The 18,358-nt window shown below is 37.4% G+C and overlaps 1 protein-coding gene across 3 annotated transcripts in view; it reads right to left on the bottom strand.

Annotated features, from left to right (window-relative positions):
* CTNNA3 (catenin alpha 3) overlaps nucleotides 1-18,358 on the bottom strand; it is a 545,392-nt gene that overhangs the window by 102,936 nt on the left and 424,098 nt on the right. For all 3 annotated transcript variants that reach the window (XM_074830309.1, XM_074830310.1, XM_074830311.1), the window contains one exon: nucleotides 3,180-3,331. In XM_074830309.1, coding sequence (XP_074686410.1) covers nucleotides 3,180-3,331 — 152 coding nt within the window. The remainder of the gene's footprint in view (nucleotides 1-3,179; nucleotides 3,332-18,358) is intronic.

Below are 18,358 nucleotides of genomic sequence, written 5' to 3'. Positions count from 1 at the left end.
CAGTCATAATATCTGAAGTTCAAGCCCAAGAAGACTGGACATAGAGAAGACTCAGATCTCACTGAGAAACAGATAGAAACAAATTTGTAATCTTAAAAAAATAAGAGTCCCTGAGACACTAAGGGAAGGCAGGATGAGCAATGCAAGCATTAAATGAAGCCTAACTAATGTAGAAAAAAAAAAAAAAAGATCTCCTAACCAAAACTCTTAGCCTATGTTCACTGAATCAGGAACTGATCAGAAGACCTAACAGAGGATTGCCCTCAATCTGGTCTGTTTTGCCAGGTAAATCCAACTCACATAAATTCTACCTGCTATAGGCAATAATCTACAAAGTAGAGGAACAGAGCCAGGGAGTACAACCCTGTGAAATGACTCATCTTGAGCCTGGGACAAGCAGAGAGTTCTGCACTAGCAAATAAGGAGGGGTAGAGTCCAGAAAATTGTCATTGACAAAGACCATCATATCAAAACCGCTTATCTATCCTGGCATTTGGCTTTCCCTGAGTAGGACTCATAGAAATTAAGGGGACAGAGGAAAAGAATATAATGACCCTCCAAGTGTCCCAGTCACTTGGGATGCTGTCTAGCTTGCAAGTAAAAGGTCTGATGCTTTTTTCCTTGTCTCTGAGGCACAGAGCTTCACCCTAGAATTATTTCTAGTCCTAGCAGGACCCACCAAGTAACATCTGCATACTGATAACATTGTTCACACTCTAACCTCATGAAGTAGCTGAGATCACCCACCAGGATATCTAAAGTGTGAAGGAGTTGAACTTTGAATCTGCTCTTGATCCATTCCAAAGACTGACTGTTCCCTTACAGAGAAGAGGACAGCATTCAAAACTCTACTCACATATTGCAATAGCAGTGGCACTCGTCCCATAAACGTGATTTTCCTGGTAGATACTTGCCTTTCCTGTTTGATCCTGAAAGTATCTGTTGTAAAACTCCTTTTTTTTCCAGAATCATACAGAAAGGAAGTTTTATGATTCCCAGATTAGCAGAGAAATTACATCCTTTAAAGTATATGGTTGTGAGAACACATCACCGAAAACGCCTTTTTGAGCTAAAAAGGTTTCAGCTTGGACTCCTCTCAAAAGGTACACAGTTTAAAGGAGCAGCAAATGGAGATGTTGCTTTCATCTTTGTTGTAGACGTGCCTACTGCAGTGGGATCTGTAAATTGAATCTGACCAAGGCAGGGTGACATGAAAAGTAAACATCTGGAAGACGCTGTAAGAGCAGAAGCCCACTCAAAAGTAACGGTGACAGGCACAGAGGCAAGCAGACACATGAAGATTTCTTGAATACATGGGGTAGAAACTGAATATAGTTCAAATAGGATTAGGAAACTTCTAAATCTGATAAGAAACAAAAATATTTTTAAAATGCTGCTCGACTGAAAATTAGCAGAAGAGTACTAAAACTTTTTCGGGCACTTGCAATGAAATTCATGGTACTAGCTGCATCCTGCATCATGTAGTTAGGTGCTGAACAAGACAAGCAGGCCAGGCTTTAGTGAGCCCTCCAGATAAAGTATATCATTATCTAATTTTTTACGCCTGCCTACATGCACAACCACCAGTTGAAATAAACCTCATAAACAATCACTTCAAGACAGAATCATTTAAGACTAACTTGCTGGCAACCAATCAAAAATCACTGTAGGTCAAGTGAAAGAACAGCAAACATACAATAGTGTTTCAGGATCTCTCTTCATAACAACTACAATAAGGATGAGACATTTTAAAGATTTTGCACATTAGCATTCCTACTGAAACAGTGTAACTTATACACTGCAATATGTTAAGACTCACTAATATTTTCCATATTAGAATCACAGAATCATAGAATGGTTTGGGTTGCAAGTGACCTTTAAAGGACATCTAGTCCAACCTCCCTGCAATGAGCAGGGACACCTTCAACTAGATCAGGTTCCTCAGAGTCCTGTCCAACTTGGCCTTGAATGTTTCTAGGGATAAGGCATCTACAACCTCTCTGGGCAACCTGTTCCAGTGCCTCACCACCCTCATAGTAAAGAATTTCTTATATCTAATTTGAATCTACCCTATTTCAGTTTAAAACCATTACTCCTTGTCCTATTGTAAGAGGTCCTCCTAAAAAGGTTGTCCCCATCTTTCCTGTAGGTCCCCTTTAAGTATTGAAAGGCCACCATAAGGTGTCGTTAGAGCCTTCTCTTCTCCAGGCTGAACAACCCAACTCTCTCAGCCTGTTGTTATGGGAGAGGTGCTTTTGTGGACCTCCTCTGGACCCACTCCAACAGGTCCATGTCTTTCCTGTACTGAGGACTCTGGAGCTGGACACAGCATTCCACTCAGAGTCTTGCTAGAGCAAAGTAGAGGGGCAGAATCGTCTCCCTCGACCAACTGGCCACACTAGCCTATAATATATTTTAATATTTTAAAGAAAAGATAAATCTGTTTCTTACTTTCTTCTCAACTAAAAAGACAATTCAGAGACAACCTTCCTTTGAAAAATTTATCTACATTTTTATTAATGTTTACTTTTATTTTAATACAAAATTGCTGAACATACAGATATTGCAGCTCAGATGTTATCTTGTATCATTTGAAATTGGATTTGTGGTCTGAAGATATTTTGGGGAAATTCTGCATCTGACAAAATTCTGTTTCAAATTTTAAAAATAAGCTTTTCTGAAGCATTTTCTTGAACTTCAGAAAAAACACTAAGATAAGTACATTAATTCTGACTGTGTAAAACTGACAGAAAATCAGGCTGTTAAATCCTTTGGTGTGAAGCTGACAAAACTTCAACAAGAGATTATCAGGATCACCTAAATATACTCTCTATTCCTACATTCCACTAAAGAAGGTTAAGTTTAAAAAGTTACAAGCAGATTTGTGTTAGTAGACATAAACTGATCATTAATGAAGTGAATGAAGATTTTTATCAACCAAACATAAATATATACTTTTACGGAATAAAACACATTTTTATGCAACATTCTGATCGGGGACTCAATGCAATTCTTGCCTTCTTAAGTTATAATCATGTGTGTTTCACTGTAATCCAAATTTCCTGAATCAGTTCAATCTGGATATAAGCTTTGGGGCACTGTTCATATACAGTTCTAAATTCTCCAGCATTTTCCGGATAATATTCCATTAATATTAAATGAACAAATAAAAAACTTACCCGAATCATCATGACTGAGCATCTGATGTTATGAATTGTATCATACACCTTCTTAGAAATGTCCACAAACTGGTTGTCATCAAACAGATGCATTGTGTTCTTGCTTAAGCTCTCCAATGCAATATTTACTTGACTAATAAATTCTGGAATCACTATTTAAACAAAGAAAACACAAACAAAATTCGGTGAGCATAAAAAGGATAAAACGTGATTTTTCTTTCTGGCAAATTGCCTCACATTGATTAAAACTTTATTTAAAAACACATTATAGTAATAACATGATTAGTTTTAAGTGGGAACACATTTGTAATTTTTATCACAGTGATAAAAATGCACGTGGTGTGCACGTAAGCTGTGGGTGGTTATACAGTGCAACAAAGAAGAAAACAGCTTTAAAAGCGGGGGAGGGGGCGGGGAAGTAGTTGTAAAAACTTGCCAGTGATTTCAGTAGTAATTTTACCCAAAGAATCAGGATGAATAACCTGGGTCAAAGTTGGAACTACTATTCAGCAGACTCCTACTATTTCAGAATCTGCTTTTAGTCTGAATGGAGACAAAACTACCAAAAGTTTGATGCCTATTCTCCAAATTTAAAAGTCCCACAATTGTAACCTGGACTTACCAAGGTGTTTTATCTTGTTTGATTGAATCAAACAAATCGTAAATTTTGAGTCAGTTTCATATTAACCTGTGCTTTACCCAGAATGTCCTGGGAATTTTCTTCTGGTGATCCATGGCCTTATTTTGCATGGTGACCTGGTACCACTATATCTCTCTTGACCGTTCACATCAATTCGAAGCAAAGGAAACCCAACACACAGAATATAGAGTGAAGAGAGAATGCAGCTGGAAAATCCATCAGGCACAGAAGGACCTCAAACAAGTACAGACCAAACTCATTTGCAACAACTCATTTCCTATCACTTGGAGATTGAAGACATAGAAGAAATGGAAAGTAAAGGGACAGACCTCACCTTCTGTAATATTCAACATGAATAACATACCTTGTGGAACAGAAGTTTTTTTCAGGCAACGTGTTGGTTTCAAATACAGGTATAATATGCTTTTCAGCCCTTCCTCCACAATTACACATTGTGTAAATCATAAATTCATACCACATGAAAGCAACACCACCAATACCTTAAGTACGAATCATTTCAGGTGACTATAATAAATTTTTATGCCGACGGAGATTCAGCTGAAGTTAACAGGACTTCTGAATTAGAAAACCTGGCCACATATACTTTAAACATTAGGAAAGATGCCACAATAATGCTTTAACCCCTAACTTTACACAGAGAAAGCCACATAATCCGTGGAGATATTTAAATTCACTCTTAAATTTCAGTAACTTCAGGCTCAGATGTTTCTCTCTAGAGTGTAGAGTAGTTACTTCATGTGTCAGTTCTCAGAAATAACAAGCTTCAGTTAATTCAGCAGTAGTAGGAAGGTTCATTTTCTTCTCTAAAATAAGTCTCCACAAATGTGAGACGAGTAGATACCATTTAATTTGAAAAATAGGATATTTAAAATCCTTTATTCCCTCTTCAGATTATCACCTGAATTATTCTGCTTTCTGAAAAGGTCAGTGGGAAGAACAGATTTCTTAAATGATATGGAAAAAAGACAAGGTACATTTTTCATTAGCAACCAAATGGAATAATTAAGGAGAGCGAGTGCCTACTTATTTAGTGCTTTTTGAATATTTTTTTTAAAGAAACACAAATATACAATTTCAGAGCATTAAATCTTTTTCTTCTGTTAAACAAAGATCTCAGCCCCTAGACTATCAAAATAATTGCAAGTGTGGCAGTTTTAACTAAACAGTCACTTCATACATTTACATAAAATTAAAACGTTTAGCTCCTCACATCTGTTGTAAAAATGCTGCAAAGGAGAAGATAAGAAATTTCCAGGAATTTGGGATTTCCATTGGTATAGTCAAAACCATCAGGTGTTTTCCAGAGCCTCCGACATCCTCACTTCGCAGTTTGTTGTACTTCATATACTTTCACTTGTGGTATTGTAAAGCACAGACTCCCTGCTCACCAGCAGCATCTTCAGTGGCTGCTAACTACCTGCGGGCCTCTTCTTCTACAGGACAGGCTATTTCTTCTCAGTTATCTATTCAGGCTCCATCCTGCACTCCATCTTTATTCCATATGCTTATTAATGGCCTTTTTACAGTTTCTTCCGAGGCCAAAGTCATTATCACAGTGTATTTGTTTGTCTGAATGAAAACATCACTTCTGAAAAAGCATTTTGCGCAAATATGTACAGTATAGCTCATATGCTACCAGTGTAGTCAGTGCTAAACCAGAGGCTGCACTTGATTATAGAAATATGATTTCAGTGGCTTCCCTTTGATAACCTTTTTAAGACAGTTGCTTTCCATCAATACAATTTTTACACACAGGCAATTAAAACACAAGACTAAACTGCAATTCTAAAATATGTACATAATAATCTGCTAATGAAGTATAAAAATACACTTGGGCTATTATAAGGTTACAAAATAGTTCTTATTATTTGGTCATTTACCCTGTATCTGATTGGATAATTCCCTCAAATCCAAGACTCCTTTCTTGACTGCATGTGATTTATTTAATTTTTGAGTTCCCAACAAAATGACTACTTAAAAAGAGGTTTTGGTGGATATACGAGTTCTTATCCATGGCTCATTGGCATCAAAAATACTTTACTTCACACACCCTCAAATGGTTCAGGCACCACTCTGACACACTGCATTAAGTGGACTAGAATTATGTTAATGATGTGCATCTTTGCTGTATTCCGCTTTATTTTTCTAGGCAGCCTAAATATAGAGAAGTGGATGAAGGCAAAAATACGTTGGATAAGATTGATTTTTTCAATCTTTCAAAAGCAAAGAAAAATTAAACAAGTAAATAAAATGAAAAACTTGAAGTGTTATACAATTGAGAAGTATTATTACATTTTTGTGATTTTAATATTAAAACTTTTTTCTTCCCTCAGTGAAAATTATGAGCAAATTTCAACATGAATATCTGTAATCTCCCTTTCCTGAGGGGAAGGTGTGGAAAGGAGAAGAATGTTTTGGAAAATACCAATACTGCTCATCATCGTAATGTTGAAAGTCCCCAAACTAATTTACAGATTTCATGCCACCAAAACCACATTCTGCACTCTTCTTGAAATTAAGCTTATTTATTCTCATCACATCTTCCCTAATTCCTCTCGTTTTAAACAAACATTATTATTTGTCTTTCCTTGTAGGCCATGTCTTCTTAAACCTCTAATAATTGTTGCTTGATTTTGTCATCTTCAACCAAAACCAACTAATGAATCCTGTTTGTAGTTTAACAGCTGTCATGGCCCAGCTCTTAATTCAGAGTCTACCGCATCTATATGCCACAAACGCATTAGGCAATACAGAAAGGTAAGCTTCACTAATCACTTTATTTCAATTAGCAACTCTGTGCCCGTTATTTTTAATAACAGAATCATCAGAAAAACAGGTTTTCAACTTTGCAGAAGGCCAGTGACAACAGTTGAAAACGAGCTATTCTACTGCACCTTTCAATGAAGTTGTGTTAAGTGATTAACTTCTTCAGCTATCAGGATAGCTTGCTATTGAAAAAGCAACAGGCTCCACAGCTAAAATGTCCACAGTCATGCAACACTCACCTAAAGAATGCCTTAAAATAAATATAAGAGACATGGACAGACATGACCTCCTGGAACTGATCAAAAAATGATTACTTTTTTTTTTTTTTTTCCCAATTCAAAATGTTTATGGTCTTTAATTGGGAAGAAAAAAAAACAAAACAAAACACAAACAACAAAAACCGTGTTTCATTTATCTGACAACGAGGAAAAAAAACCCAAGAAGCATCTTCATAAAAAATGAAAATACAGATTACTTATTTTTCACCATTCTTATGCTCAAGTACTGAAAATAAGACTATTTGGTACTTTGCCATCTCTGCAGGACAATCCTCAGGTCCCATCCCTTGTGCTTATGTTGGAATGATATAGGCAGGGTATTGTTCTCCCTTTTAGTTTCTCTCAACTTAGAATGCCACAGTTTCTCAAGGATGTCAAGGGAGAACAGATGTGGTGGATTACTGAATGCACATATACACAGTTTATCTCAAGAAAAAGAATTTGTGGTAAATAGCCAAACTTTCACCTTCAATGTTTATCTATACGTATGAAGATTGTGAGCAACTAACTGCATGGTGTAAATAGACTGGGAAAAGGTTCAAGAGCTCCCACTAGAATGAAGACTGAAAAATTACTCTTTCAAAGGCAGCTCTGAAATGGAAATGTAAACACAGTGCCCAGATGAATGAATAAAGCTCTCTGCGGCAGACCTACAGATCCCAGCTACAGGTAGTCTCTCTAAGACTCTCACAGCTATTAATTAAACTTAAGTTCAACGACCTTTCAACAAAAGAGAAGAATCTTTGTCGGGCAGTCAGCCATTCAGAGACATCTTCTGTGCTCAAATAAAAGAGCCACAGGACTGTTTGGTAGGAGACATGAAAACATGAGCAGCCTTCCTAAAAAGTTTCTTGTCACTATACAAAAATACAGAACACCCAGAGTGAGTAAGAAGTTTCAACTAATGAAGCACTCAGAATAAAAATCACATGAAGGTTAGTACCCAAACTGAACCTCTAATATCAAAGTGAGTAAAGACTGGAGGAGAACTTAACAAGAATAGCATAAGGAGGATTTGTTATAAGAATGGGAATCTCCATCTTCTACAGGTAGCTGAAGTAATTGCTATGAAAAAGACCATTAAAAAAAAACAAATGCGGGCAAGACTGAGTGAAAAAAATGTTTTTTCCTCCTGAAGATAATAAAATCAGGGTCAGTTACTATTGATGAATTCAGATTCTAGCAGGAAAAAAAAGTCCCATGAGAACTTCCAAAAGCCCACCAGAAGACGGTCTAAAGAATTAAACAAAAGCCAAATGCACAGTCATGTAAGGACTAAAAAGATGCTGAATGGACCTAATAAGAAACTAGTATGTCTAGGTTTTTTCAGATCACAGAAATAAACCAGATTTACAGGCAGGCAAATTAAAAGAGATGAGTGCAACCTAGACATGTGCCAAGCCACATGTTTCAAATGCTGAGACTAATACCTTCTTTCATCACACTAGGTCTTTCTATTAATTAGCCTCCAAGCAGGAAATAACAGCTTCACTAAAATCTTGAAAACCATCCACCATTTAGGCAGTAAGATGGCAAAAAACAGAGGCTCAGGTCTTGATAATAACCTTGGTTTGTTGCAAGATCTGAAATCACAGGAAGAGCTACAGGTCTCCAAACCAAGAGACACAGCAAGTCCTGAAACCAAAACTGTTTGGGTAATGTTGCAGCTTGAGGTACTAAAAATGGACTGTCTTCTGCCATCCAAAAGATAACTCCTGACAAAGAAAAACTTGAAGGTAATTAATATATTACAATTCCTAAAGACAGGGCTAAGAGTGCACCTGACAACAATCCTTGGATGGGACTCCTTTCGGAGAAAGAAGTTGATCTCGGGGAACCCACAAATCCTGCAAACCAGTCTTCAGAACATCATTGTTTATCTCCCCATTTCTGTACATCAGCCTGAAGGAACCTAGGTTGCCTACAAGACCAGGAGGGCTCCTTGGAGCTTACCCAGTAATATGTGAATCCAAAGTTCTCAATACAGAAAAAGAAAATGCTAGCTTCAAGCATAAGCAGGCATTAGGAGCAGTATTTTTTATGAAAAACTTCAGTGCTGCAGAGAAAACAAAATCCAGAAGCCTGTTCTGTTAATGCTTATGGGACAAATTTAAACCAAAAAACCTTCCAGAGTTACTCTAGAATAACATTTGAAGGTAAATTTATCACCCAAAACTCTACAAGGGAGCTGTAATATGAAAGGTGGTAAGGCTTTCACTGCTGGTGGGGCCAAACAACCTGAATAAGATGACTCTAAGCCTTCTAAGATGAAGAGGAGATAGATGAAGGACTTCTTTATTTAATCATAAAATTAGATGGAGATTGAGTGGCTTGTAACATGAGAAGTCTTTGACATAGCAGAACAAAAAGAGCTCTAAAGGCTGTCTGCCTTAACAGCCTTCAGGTCAATCAAAAGATGGTGAAGCCATGGCAACAGGTTAATATGTCTCAGCTCGGGTTTCCCTAAGAATGGAAGCATAGCTATAATATATGAAGCCCAACTCACCTTACAAAATCTAGTAAGTTCATTGTTGACATTGAAGTATATGGATAGATTTCTATCTTCTTCTGCAAAGGCAGCAGAGTCTACACCTACAGAAGGACCCCAAATACACATTTTATACCTTACCTTTCCAGATGAACTTGCCATATCTCTACAAGCATGCTATGACTGTCAGGAGAAAAGGAGGCTGAGGGGAGACCTTATTGCTCTCTAGAACTGCCTGAAAGGAGCTTGTAACAAGGTGGGTGTTGGTCTCTTCTCCCAAATAGCAAGTGAAAGGACAAGAAGAAATGGCCTCAAGTTGCACCAGGGGAAGTTTAGATTGGACATTAGGAAAAATTTCTTCACAGAAAGGGTTGTCAAGCATTGGAACAGGCTGCCCAGGGAAGTGGTTGAGTCACTATCCTTGGAGGTATTTAAAAGATGCGTAGACGTGGCACTTAGGGACATGGTTTAGTGGTGGACTTGGCAGTGTTAGCTTAACGGTTGGACTTGATGATCTTAAGGGTCTTTTCCAACCTAAATGAGTCTATGATTCTATATGTGATCTCTTGTATTTTACCTTGAAAAAAAGGTAAAAAAATGAAGAGAAAACAGTGCAAGCATTCCACAGAAATCTCCAAGTCTCCTACTTCAAAAATGACCTCAAAGTTATTCTAGGCATCAAGAGCTTGTGAGAACTCATAAAAGTCAGAACCAGTGATCTTGTATCTTATGTTACCAAGGAAATTTCCCCTTGCAGATGTAGTTAAACTCAAGCTAGCTATGAAGCATGTTGCTTCAAGTGATTTTCTTTTCATTTCTAAGTGTCAAGGACGTAGAAGTTCCAACCAACTCTGGAAAGCCTTTTCAGGTAGCAAGGTAAAAAATTACCTTGTTTACAGTAGGTATTCACATCATGTCTTAAAACTGACTTGACATTTAAAGGAAAAAAAAAAAATTCTGTTGACATTTTTGGTGGGCTTTAAATCTCCTGACCAGTATTACTTTCTGTGCTATTGCACAATTAAATTTGCATTGCTGCGTAACCCATGTATTTTAGTACAACACAGGTAACACAAAAAGGACATGACCCATACAATTACAAGATGATATTCAGAACACTGCACTCCCACAACTCACACTCTTTCCTAAATACAGGAACTATATTGTCCATCAAATCTGAAATTCCCCTCCTTTTCTAAGAGTAAAAATTTAACATTTCCATTTCAGAGAAATATACCATTGATGCTTTTAAGTTCTGCAGGTAAAAATTTTCAGGAGCTGTTGATTAGGAAAAAGAAATCTATCCCTGTAACAGATAGCTAATAGATGACAATTTTTTTAACAGTCTTTTGATTTCCCTATTTAAAGGAAGAAGCTTATACAATCCTTATAAAGAAGAAAGTTGCCATGCACACTCAAATCCTGACACTAGCTAAAGGCTACAGGCAGGCAGCAAGGGTATAGGCATACCTTCCATCACTCGGCTTAACATTCAAAAAAATAAACAATGGTAAAGCAAAAAAACCAAGATAAAAGTGAAAGAAAAGTAGAAACAAAAGTAAAATAAAAATTAAGAAGAAGAATGAAAAAAATAGTAAAGCAGCAAAGCAAGAGTTACTCTTCCATGAGGAAAAACTAAATCATTTTTTCTTGTCATGTGATGTAATTCACTGTTTCTTCTCTGTATGCCTTTTCATTTTCCTCTATGCTTGTCAGCATAGCTTGAGTTTAATTTTTATTCCATTCGTCTAATTTTGTTTAGCACTGAAAAAGCCACACAGTAAGAGGAATAAATGCTTGAAATCTACCCTCCTGAGGATGCTTTTCAATACTATATCCTGGAACTGTACACTATGTTAGACTGAACTAATTTATTCATGAGAATGAAAGATTTGCGTTAAGGATGTCCTTTGTCTTTCAAGAAGAAGTTCAGATGAGCCCTCCTGTGGCAGCAGAAGCAGAGAGCTGTGGCAAGTGGCGTGTATCTCAAGTATTTTATTATCCCCCATAATCTGATCACCTAGCATGAAAGTCAGTGTGATGGGTATAGACAGTTTGCTTTCAGAGGATTTAAATAGTTTTTCAGTTGCAGGAATTCAGCTAAAGTGAAGCATAAGAAAATTAGGGTTGAAAGGATTAAAAACACAGTTACCACTTAAATGTAGGGTAATACTAGAGCAAATAAGAAATCTAGTTAATAATGGCACAGTCTTTATTCAGAACTTTTTTATTTCATTTAATTCTTTGAGACAAAAGAGTAGTTTGCATTTCTTGAGATTTAAAAATAAGCATTTGGAAATTTATTCCAGAGTGGTATCTAAGAATTTTAGGTAGAAAGAACATTGTATATTCCGGTAACACAATTTTATTGCTAAGTATTATGTCTGTTCTTAATGTCATTTCAATCCAAAGTGGTATACAAAGAACTAATAAATAAATCAAATAAAAAACATCTAAGCTAAGGCAACTGCGCTGGCCAAAGCATACCATCTATAAGGGCTTCTTCTGGCAGAAGCTTGAGTTACACCACCCACAGCATGCTATTTAGAATGGAATAAACTGTTTAATGACTGACGAAGACCTCTTCATCGGATGTGTTCAAAAATACATTTAAATAATAATGGAATTACTGAAAAGAAAGATGATTCGTCACTCACTGCAAAAGGTTGAACTAAATAACTTAAACAGTTTTTTGAAACTCCAATCATTTATGACTATTATAAATCCATATAATGCTAATATGAAGATCAAGCTGTTTCTAAATTTGATTATGGTACCAGACACTTACCTTCAAGCCTGTATTTTTGTGATACAATGTTAAATTGGTGACATTTAATTATAACACAGTATCAGATGACTTGCTGAGACGTACATATAAATATATATATTATATATATGAATGGAGTAGAAGACATTTGTGACCGTGTGCATCTGATATATCCCTTATACTTCTTCAAATATTACCACTCATATTTAATAACATTTTTTTGGTAACAAGCTTACAGATTATATGCAGGAAAAGATGTTTTTGGAATTTCTAACACATGAAACTGATGTTTATTTATCTGCTCGAGGGTAGGGAGGCTCTGCAGAGGGATTTGGACAGGCTGGAGCGATGGGCTAAGGCCAGCTGTAGGAGTTTCAATAAGGCCAAATGCTGGGTGCTGTACTTTGGCCACAACAACCCCCAGCAGCGCTACAGGCTTGGGGAGGAGTGGCTGGAGAGCTGCCAGTCAGAGAGAGACCTGGGGGTGTTGATTGACAGGTGGCTGAACATGAGCCAGCAGTGTGCCCAGGTGGCCAAGGCGGCCAATGGCATCCTGGCCTGTATCAGAAACAGTGTGGCCAGCAGGGACAGGGAAGGGATCTTACCCCTGTTCTCGGCACTGGTGAGGCCGCACCTCGATGACTGTTCAGTTTTGGGCCCCTCACTACAAAAAGGACATTGAATGACTCGAGCATGTCCAGAAAAGGGCAACGAAGCTGGTGCAGGGTCTGGAGCACATGTTGTACGAGGAGCGGCTGAGGGAACTGGGGTTGTTTAGTCTGGAGAAGAGGAGGCTGAGAGGAGACCTCATCGCCCTCTACAACTACCTGAAAGGAGGCTGCAGAGAGCTGGGGATGAGTCTCTTGAACCAAGTAATAAGTGATAGGACAAGAAGGAATGGCCTCAAGTTGCGCCAGGGAAGGTTTAGACTAGATATTAGGAAGTATTTCTTTACAGAACAGGTTGTTAAGCATTGGAATAGGCTGCCCAGGGAGGTGGTGGATTTCCCATCCCTGGAGGGGTTTATGAGTCGGGTCGACATAGCACTTAGGGATCTGGTGTAGTTGGGAACTGGCAGTGTTAGGTTAATGGTTGGACTAGATGATCTTCAAGGTCCTTTCCAACCCAGATGATTCTGTGATTCTGTGAAACACTTAGCTCATGTTCCTCTGCCAATCTGATTCCTAGGCCAATATATGAGAGAAAAGACCTCTGAATCGCTCACTGTGCCTGCCCCACCACCTTGATTGTTTTGAGCATAAATTATCTTTGTGGGAATTAGTATTTCATGCTAAAGTTTTTGTATGCTGAAAGTGTAACACAACATGAAGTATCCAAGGCAGAGGCTTGTTACATGTAAAAAGAAGTTGTATACTAAAAGCAAGATATAATTAGTATTTGCTTCTCTTCACCCAGCCATATGCATCCTGGAATAGTGAAACCAGAAACTGTGTGTAAGCATTTTGCAACACTGGGTGCACTTACAAGGTTGTAAGACTACTGGCATAATCAACAAGCATTTAGTAACACAGCTAAGTATATATATAAATACATATAATATAAATATTTAGAAAATTATATACTTAAAAATATATACAATGTTTATACTATATGTATATGTTTACATATATATTTATATGTAAGCTATGCTGAATATATGACAGCAGTTTTGTGGTATTACATCCTTACAGCTAATGAGGGTAAGATTTTTAAGAGTTAACTCTTCCGAATATGAGATATGATTGATAAGGAGTGAGACTTAATTATTGGCAATGTGTATTATTAATGAATGGCAATCCCATAAACTGATGCTTTTAAGTTTGGAAAAGGTCCTAATTTATCCTTGTCTTAAACACACCCATAACAGTGATTGAACTTCCTACCTGGAAAACATAGTTATTTTCATTTGCACCACACCAATTTTGATATTTACAAAGTCACTGCTACTGTGTAAAACAGCAGACTGGATGGATACGGGTATGGGTAATTGCTTGTGACTTTGGAATCCATGAGCCTCTGGACTTTCCCCTACCCAAGCTCGCTCTCCACGAGTCTTGAACAGCCTGGCAAATGCACGTAACACTGCAGCTGGGAATTAAGGCAGTGCCTATAATTAATCATGGTTCAAGACTTCAGTGATGACTTAAAGGGATCTTTTTCCCCTCTGCACAAATGTCCAGAAAAAAAAAAAAACAGAGAGGTGGTCTTGATTTTGAGGGGTTAGATGATTTTCCCTATATGAGCTATTAGAGGCCGGTCACAGCATCTGTAAGAGCAGAAAGATACTATAAGATCATATAAATAATCTAACTTTTTAAAAGCTGTCTGCCTACTGCATTTTGCTACCATGCTCACGGACAGACTGACCATGAGATCTCAGATGAGAAAGACATTTCCCCAGAGGTCATACTGGCAAAGAATTTAATAAATTTTTTTTGCATCTCTTAGCAGACAGTGTGGACCATGTGGGCCTGTCTTATCCCACAAGTCGCCTGGTACTGGAAAGCCTTTATGTGCTGTGGAAACATCCACTCCTCCTGAACTCAGCTCACAGTGCAGAACAGCATGACTTTAGTCTAACTGAAGTCACTGGGCTTAATTTAGAGGCATCAGCACTAAATAGAAGGTCTTGTGATACACATAAGCTAAGACTAGTAAATACCCCAAGTCTATGTAAGTAGAAAAAAAGCAATTACTTTTCATAAGTGAATTTCATGGGGCTTCACCCAGAGGCTTCAAATTTACCTTCAGTCCAATTGCAGACTACCATCAAACCTTCACGTGTATGTCCTCACTTCAAAACCAGTGATCATACTGGATACAGCATGATCACAAAGGTCAATGAACTGAAATGGTTGAAGACTTCAGTTTTTGGTTGCCAAGCTAGTTTTGAGGTGGTTCAGTACTGCAGTCAAACTTGCTACCAGGCCAGAGAGTTGACATGCTAGTACCGGTACAAGGAAGGTGATAGGAAAAGGCAGATGGGGCAAGTCAGCACCGCTGATGTCAATAAAAACTGCATTTAGAGCTGTTTAAAATGACCATGAATTATAGCCCCCTTTTCTATGACTAGATTTTGTTACCGCAGATTTTTAATGAAGTTTTTCTTCACTGGGTTTGTTATATTCAAGGCCAAAGCTCTGCTAGCAAGAGCAGGGAGCTAACACATCAGGCAATTTCTAAAGGCTGCCGAATGAATACTCCCAAATTGGGATTGTTCAGATATGCTGAACAGGACACAGGAAAAGCCATACAAACCATTTAGAGGAAATGGAGGTCTTCCTATGGGAGAGTCCCTTCATTCTAAGTAAGAGACACTATCTGCACAGAGAACAGCTTTTCATTAATTTAGGTGGGGAAGAGAAATCCTGAGAGTTGAATAAAAAAAAGATATATCTCTCTATGAAACTTAGTTGTTTCAAGTGAATCAGCATTTTGCTATACACTGCTTAAGGTAGAGAATGGTGTTAATCAGCAAAAAACCTAAACCAGTCAGACAAAAAACCTAAACCAGTAAGACTTTCTGAGTATTATTACATGCTGGTTTTTGTTAATTTTACGTTAAGTATGATGATTCCTATGAAATTTGAAGTAATAAGAATATGCTTAACAAAGTATGAAGTGATATTTTGGGGTAAGTAAGACTATTTAAAAAGACTGACCTTTGAAAAAAGCTCATTTGGAAAACATTTAAAGTCATTTAAGAGCATTTAAAAAATATTACCTCTTTTGAACTATAATAGAGATCTTATTAAGTCTGTTCTGGAGAGAAGTCCTGAAATGATAACAGAATTCACTCACTGCATCAAATTCACCACTGTATTAGAGACTGCATATTTGGGAAACAGACATCCTGGAACATGGAATATATTCTTACTCCGTGTGCAGTTTTGGCTAAGGTTTCGTACACTAACATTGCCACGACTAGTACGGGTTTCCTCACATACTCACTTATGAATGCTGAGACTACCTGCAAACTGACAGCCTGCTTACTCCACATTTAGTGTTACAACCCAGACGTTACTGGTTAGGCATTACCTTGGTCTATGCCCTGAGCTTCTAACTATTAGTGCACCTTCTCCTTGAAGGCAATCCAAGCACCTTCAGAAGATCCCCAAAGCATTCAGGACTCATCCAGTAAAATGGAATTCCACAACACAGTCTGTTGCTGGGTAAGGTGGATTTGTTTCTAAACATAACATACACATTCCATATAAGCATTGCGTCTGTAAACACAATGATTTTTTTAAAAGAAAAAAATATTGCCAAATTATTTTTTCACCTTTAGTCTGACAGATTACAACTTGTGAGTCTTAGAAGACTGGCTTCATTTATTTTCTTGAGTATGACCATAACACCTTTTCTACCATTTTTAAACCCCATCTCTGTAATTTTCTGTTCAACTGCATAAACACTGTATGTACACACATACACACTTCCATATCTATTGAAGACAAGACAAAAAAAAAATATTTGAGAGATATTACAATCTCTTTGTCTTATCGCTTGCAACTGGAAAAAAAGAAAAATGAAACCTCTTCTAAATCAATAAGAAGAGAATTAGCAGTCCACAAGAATGGAGGATAATCTGAAAGGATGTTAAGAACTCTCTAACCAACCTGTTTCTAGCACTTGATTCTGTTATCAAACAGTATCAGTGTGATAGCAGGCTACTCTCACTGATTTTTTGCTAATTTTATGTCAGGATAGACAAAGTACTCTCTGATTTTTAATAGCTAGTATCTGATTTCATTCCCAATTAAAAACTGTTATAGTGGGTGGGATGTGGCAAGTTACTGTTTTCATTTGGAGAATAAGGAAGATGGTTAATATAATTTAAGTATGTAGAAGTACTCGGGAAAGCTAGCTAGAACAATTAAATCAATGGAGAAACACTAAGTATCTGTCACTAAATATCTAAGTATCTCTGAGCTCTGCTTAGTGAAAAGTCACAGAAAACCAACTATATTTTTAAGTGCAAAGTTATATTCTCATTTTATAATCTTCCCCAAAATGCAGCTTGTGCTGCATGAACATATTGACTTATCTGGAAAAATGAGGGCAGATTTTATTTACATTAATTTATAACTGTTCTTTACGAACACAGTTTTGAAAAATACAGAGAGGGTAAGCAGGGAAAACCAATTAAGATGGGTCTTCAGGTAATGCAAATCTCAGACAATATGTCTATGAGACAGTGTTACATTCACTGAAGTGAATGGATATATGGCAATTCATTCTGGGAAAGGGACTTTGTAAAAGAAACAAAATTGCTGTAAAATAATTTCTGAATGTCAGATATGTGGATTGCACTTTTGTGTTTATATAGCAGTGTTCATTGTAGATATGAGCATGTTTGCCTATGAAGTCTTTCTGTATGCTCTTATTAAAACTGTACAGATCACTTTGTCTTTGCCTTTTCCCTAAACTGCAGTGCAAATAAGCTAAATGCAACTACTACTCTTGAAAATTAGATCACTAACACTGTCTCTAAAAATGAAATGAAAATGCACAAAGAACCAAGAGAAGCACGTACTGACATTTTTACCATATCTGGTTGGTCCCCTCCCAAAGGGAGGGTGGGGGGAAAGCACGTGCACAGAAGCCCTCACTGGAGACACGCTGGTAACATTTGGACACATCTAACACTACAATGTCCAAACGCCTTAGCCATGAAAAGTGAGTGTCTCTAATATGCTGCAGTGCTCTGAAAATGTTAATATAAGGGGGATGGCTGATACATGAAACTAGAGAGGAAAAAAGAAAAAGCCACAGGGCAGGGGGCAAAGGCTTGCCATGGATTAAAAAGTGAAAGTGATAGGAAACAAATTTAAAGTGAAAGCTGTTTCCCCTGAGCATCGAGGAGTTAAGCATATGGTGCTTCAACACATCAGCAGGGGTGAAGACTATTATTCATAGCCACTTTCACATTCACATACCTTTAAGAGTTATCTAGGCATGAAAAGGAGTTGCTCTCCTTCATTCCCTTAATGTCTTCAGCAGAGATCAATGGACAAAAATACATCCCTCTGCTAACAGACACAGTAAGAGTCATGGAGTTTAAAACTAATACTGTAACTAACATTGACATTTTTAAAGGGACAAAGCTAACAAAAGGACAAAGCTAGACTCCTTCCTGTCATATTGAGTAATTAAGTATCTTCAAGACTGCAATAGTCTCCAGACAAAGACACTTGAGGAAAACCAGGCAGAACAATT

Source organism: Strix aluco, chromosome 7, assembly GCF_031877795.1.
Source record: "Strix aluco isolate bStrAlu1 chromosome 7, bStrAlu1.hap1, whole genome shotgun sequence".
Lineage (NCBI taxonomy): Eukaryota > Metazoa > Chordata > Aves > Strigiformes > Strigidae > Strix > Strix aluco.
The sequence above is the reverse complement of the archived record's forward strand: the minus strand, read 5'-3'. Positions and strand labels throughout refer to the sequence as shown.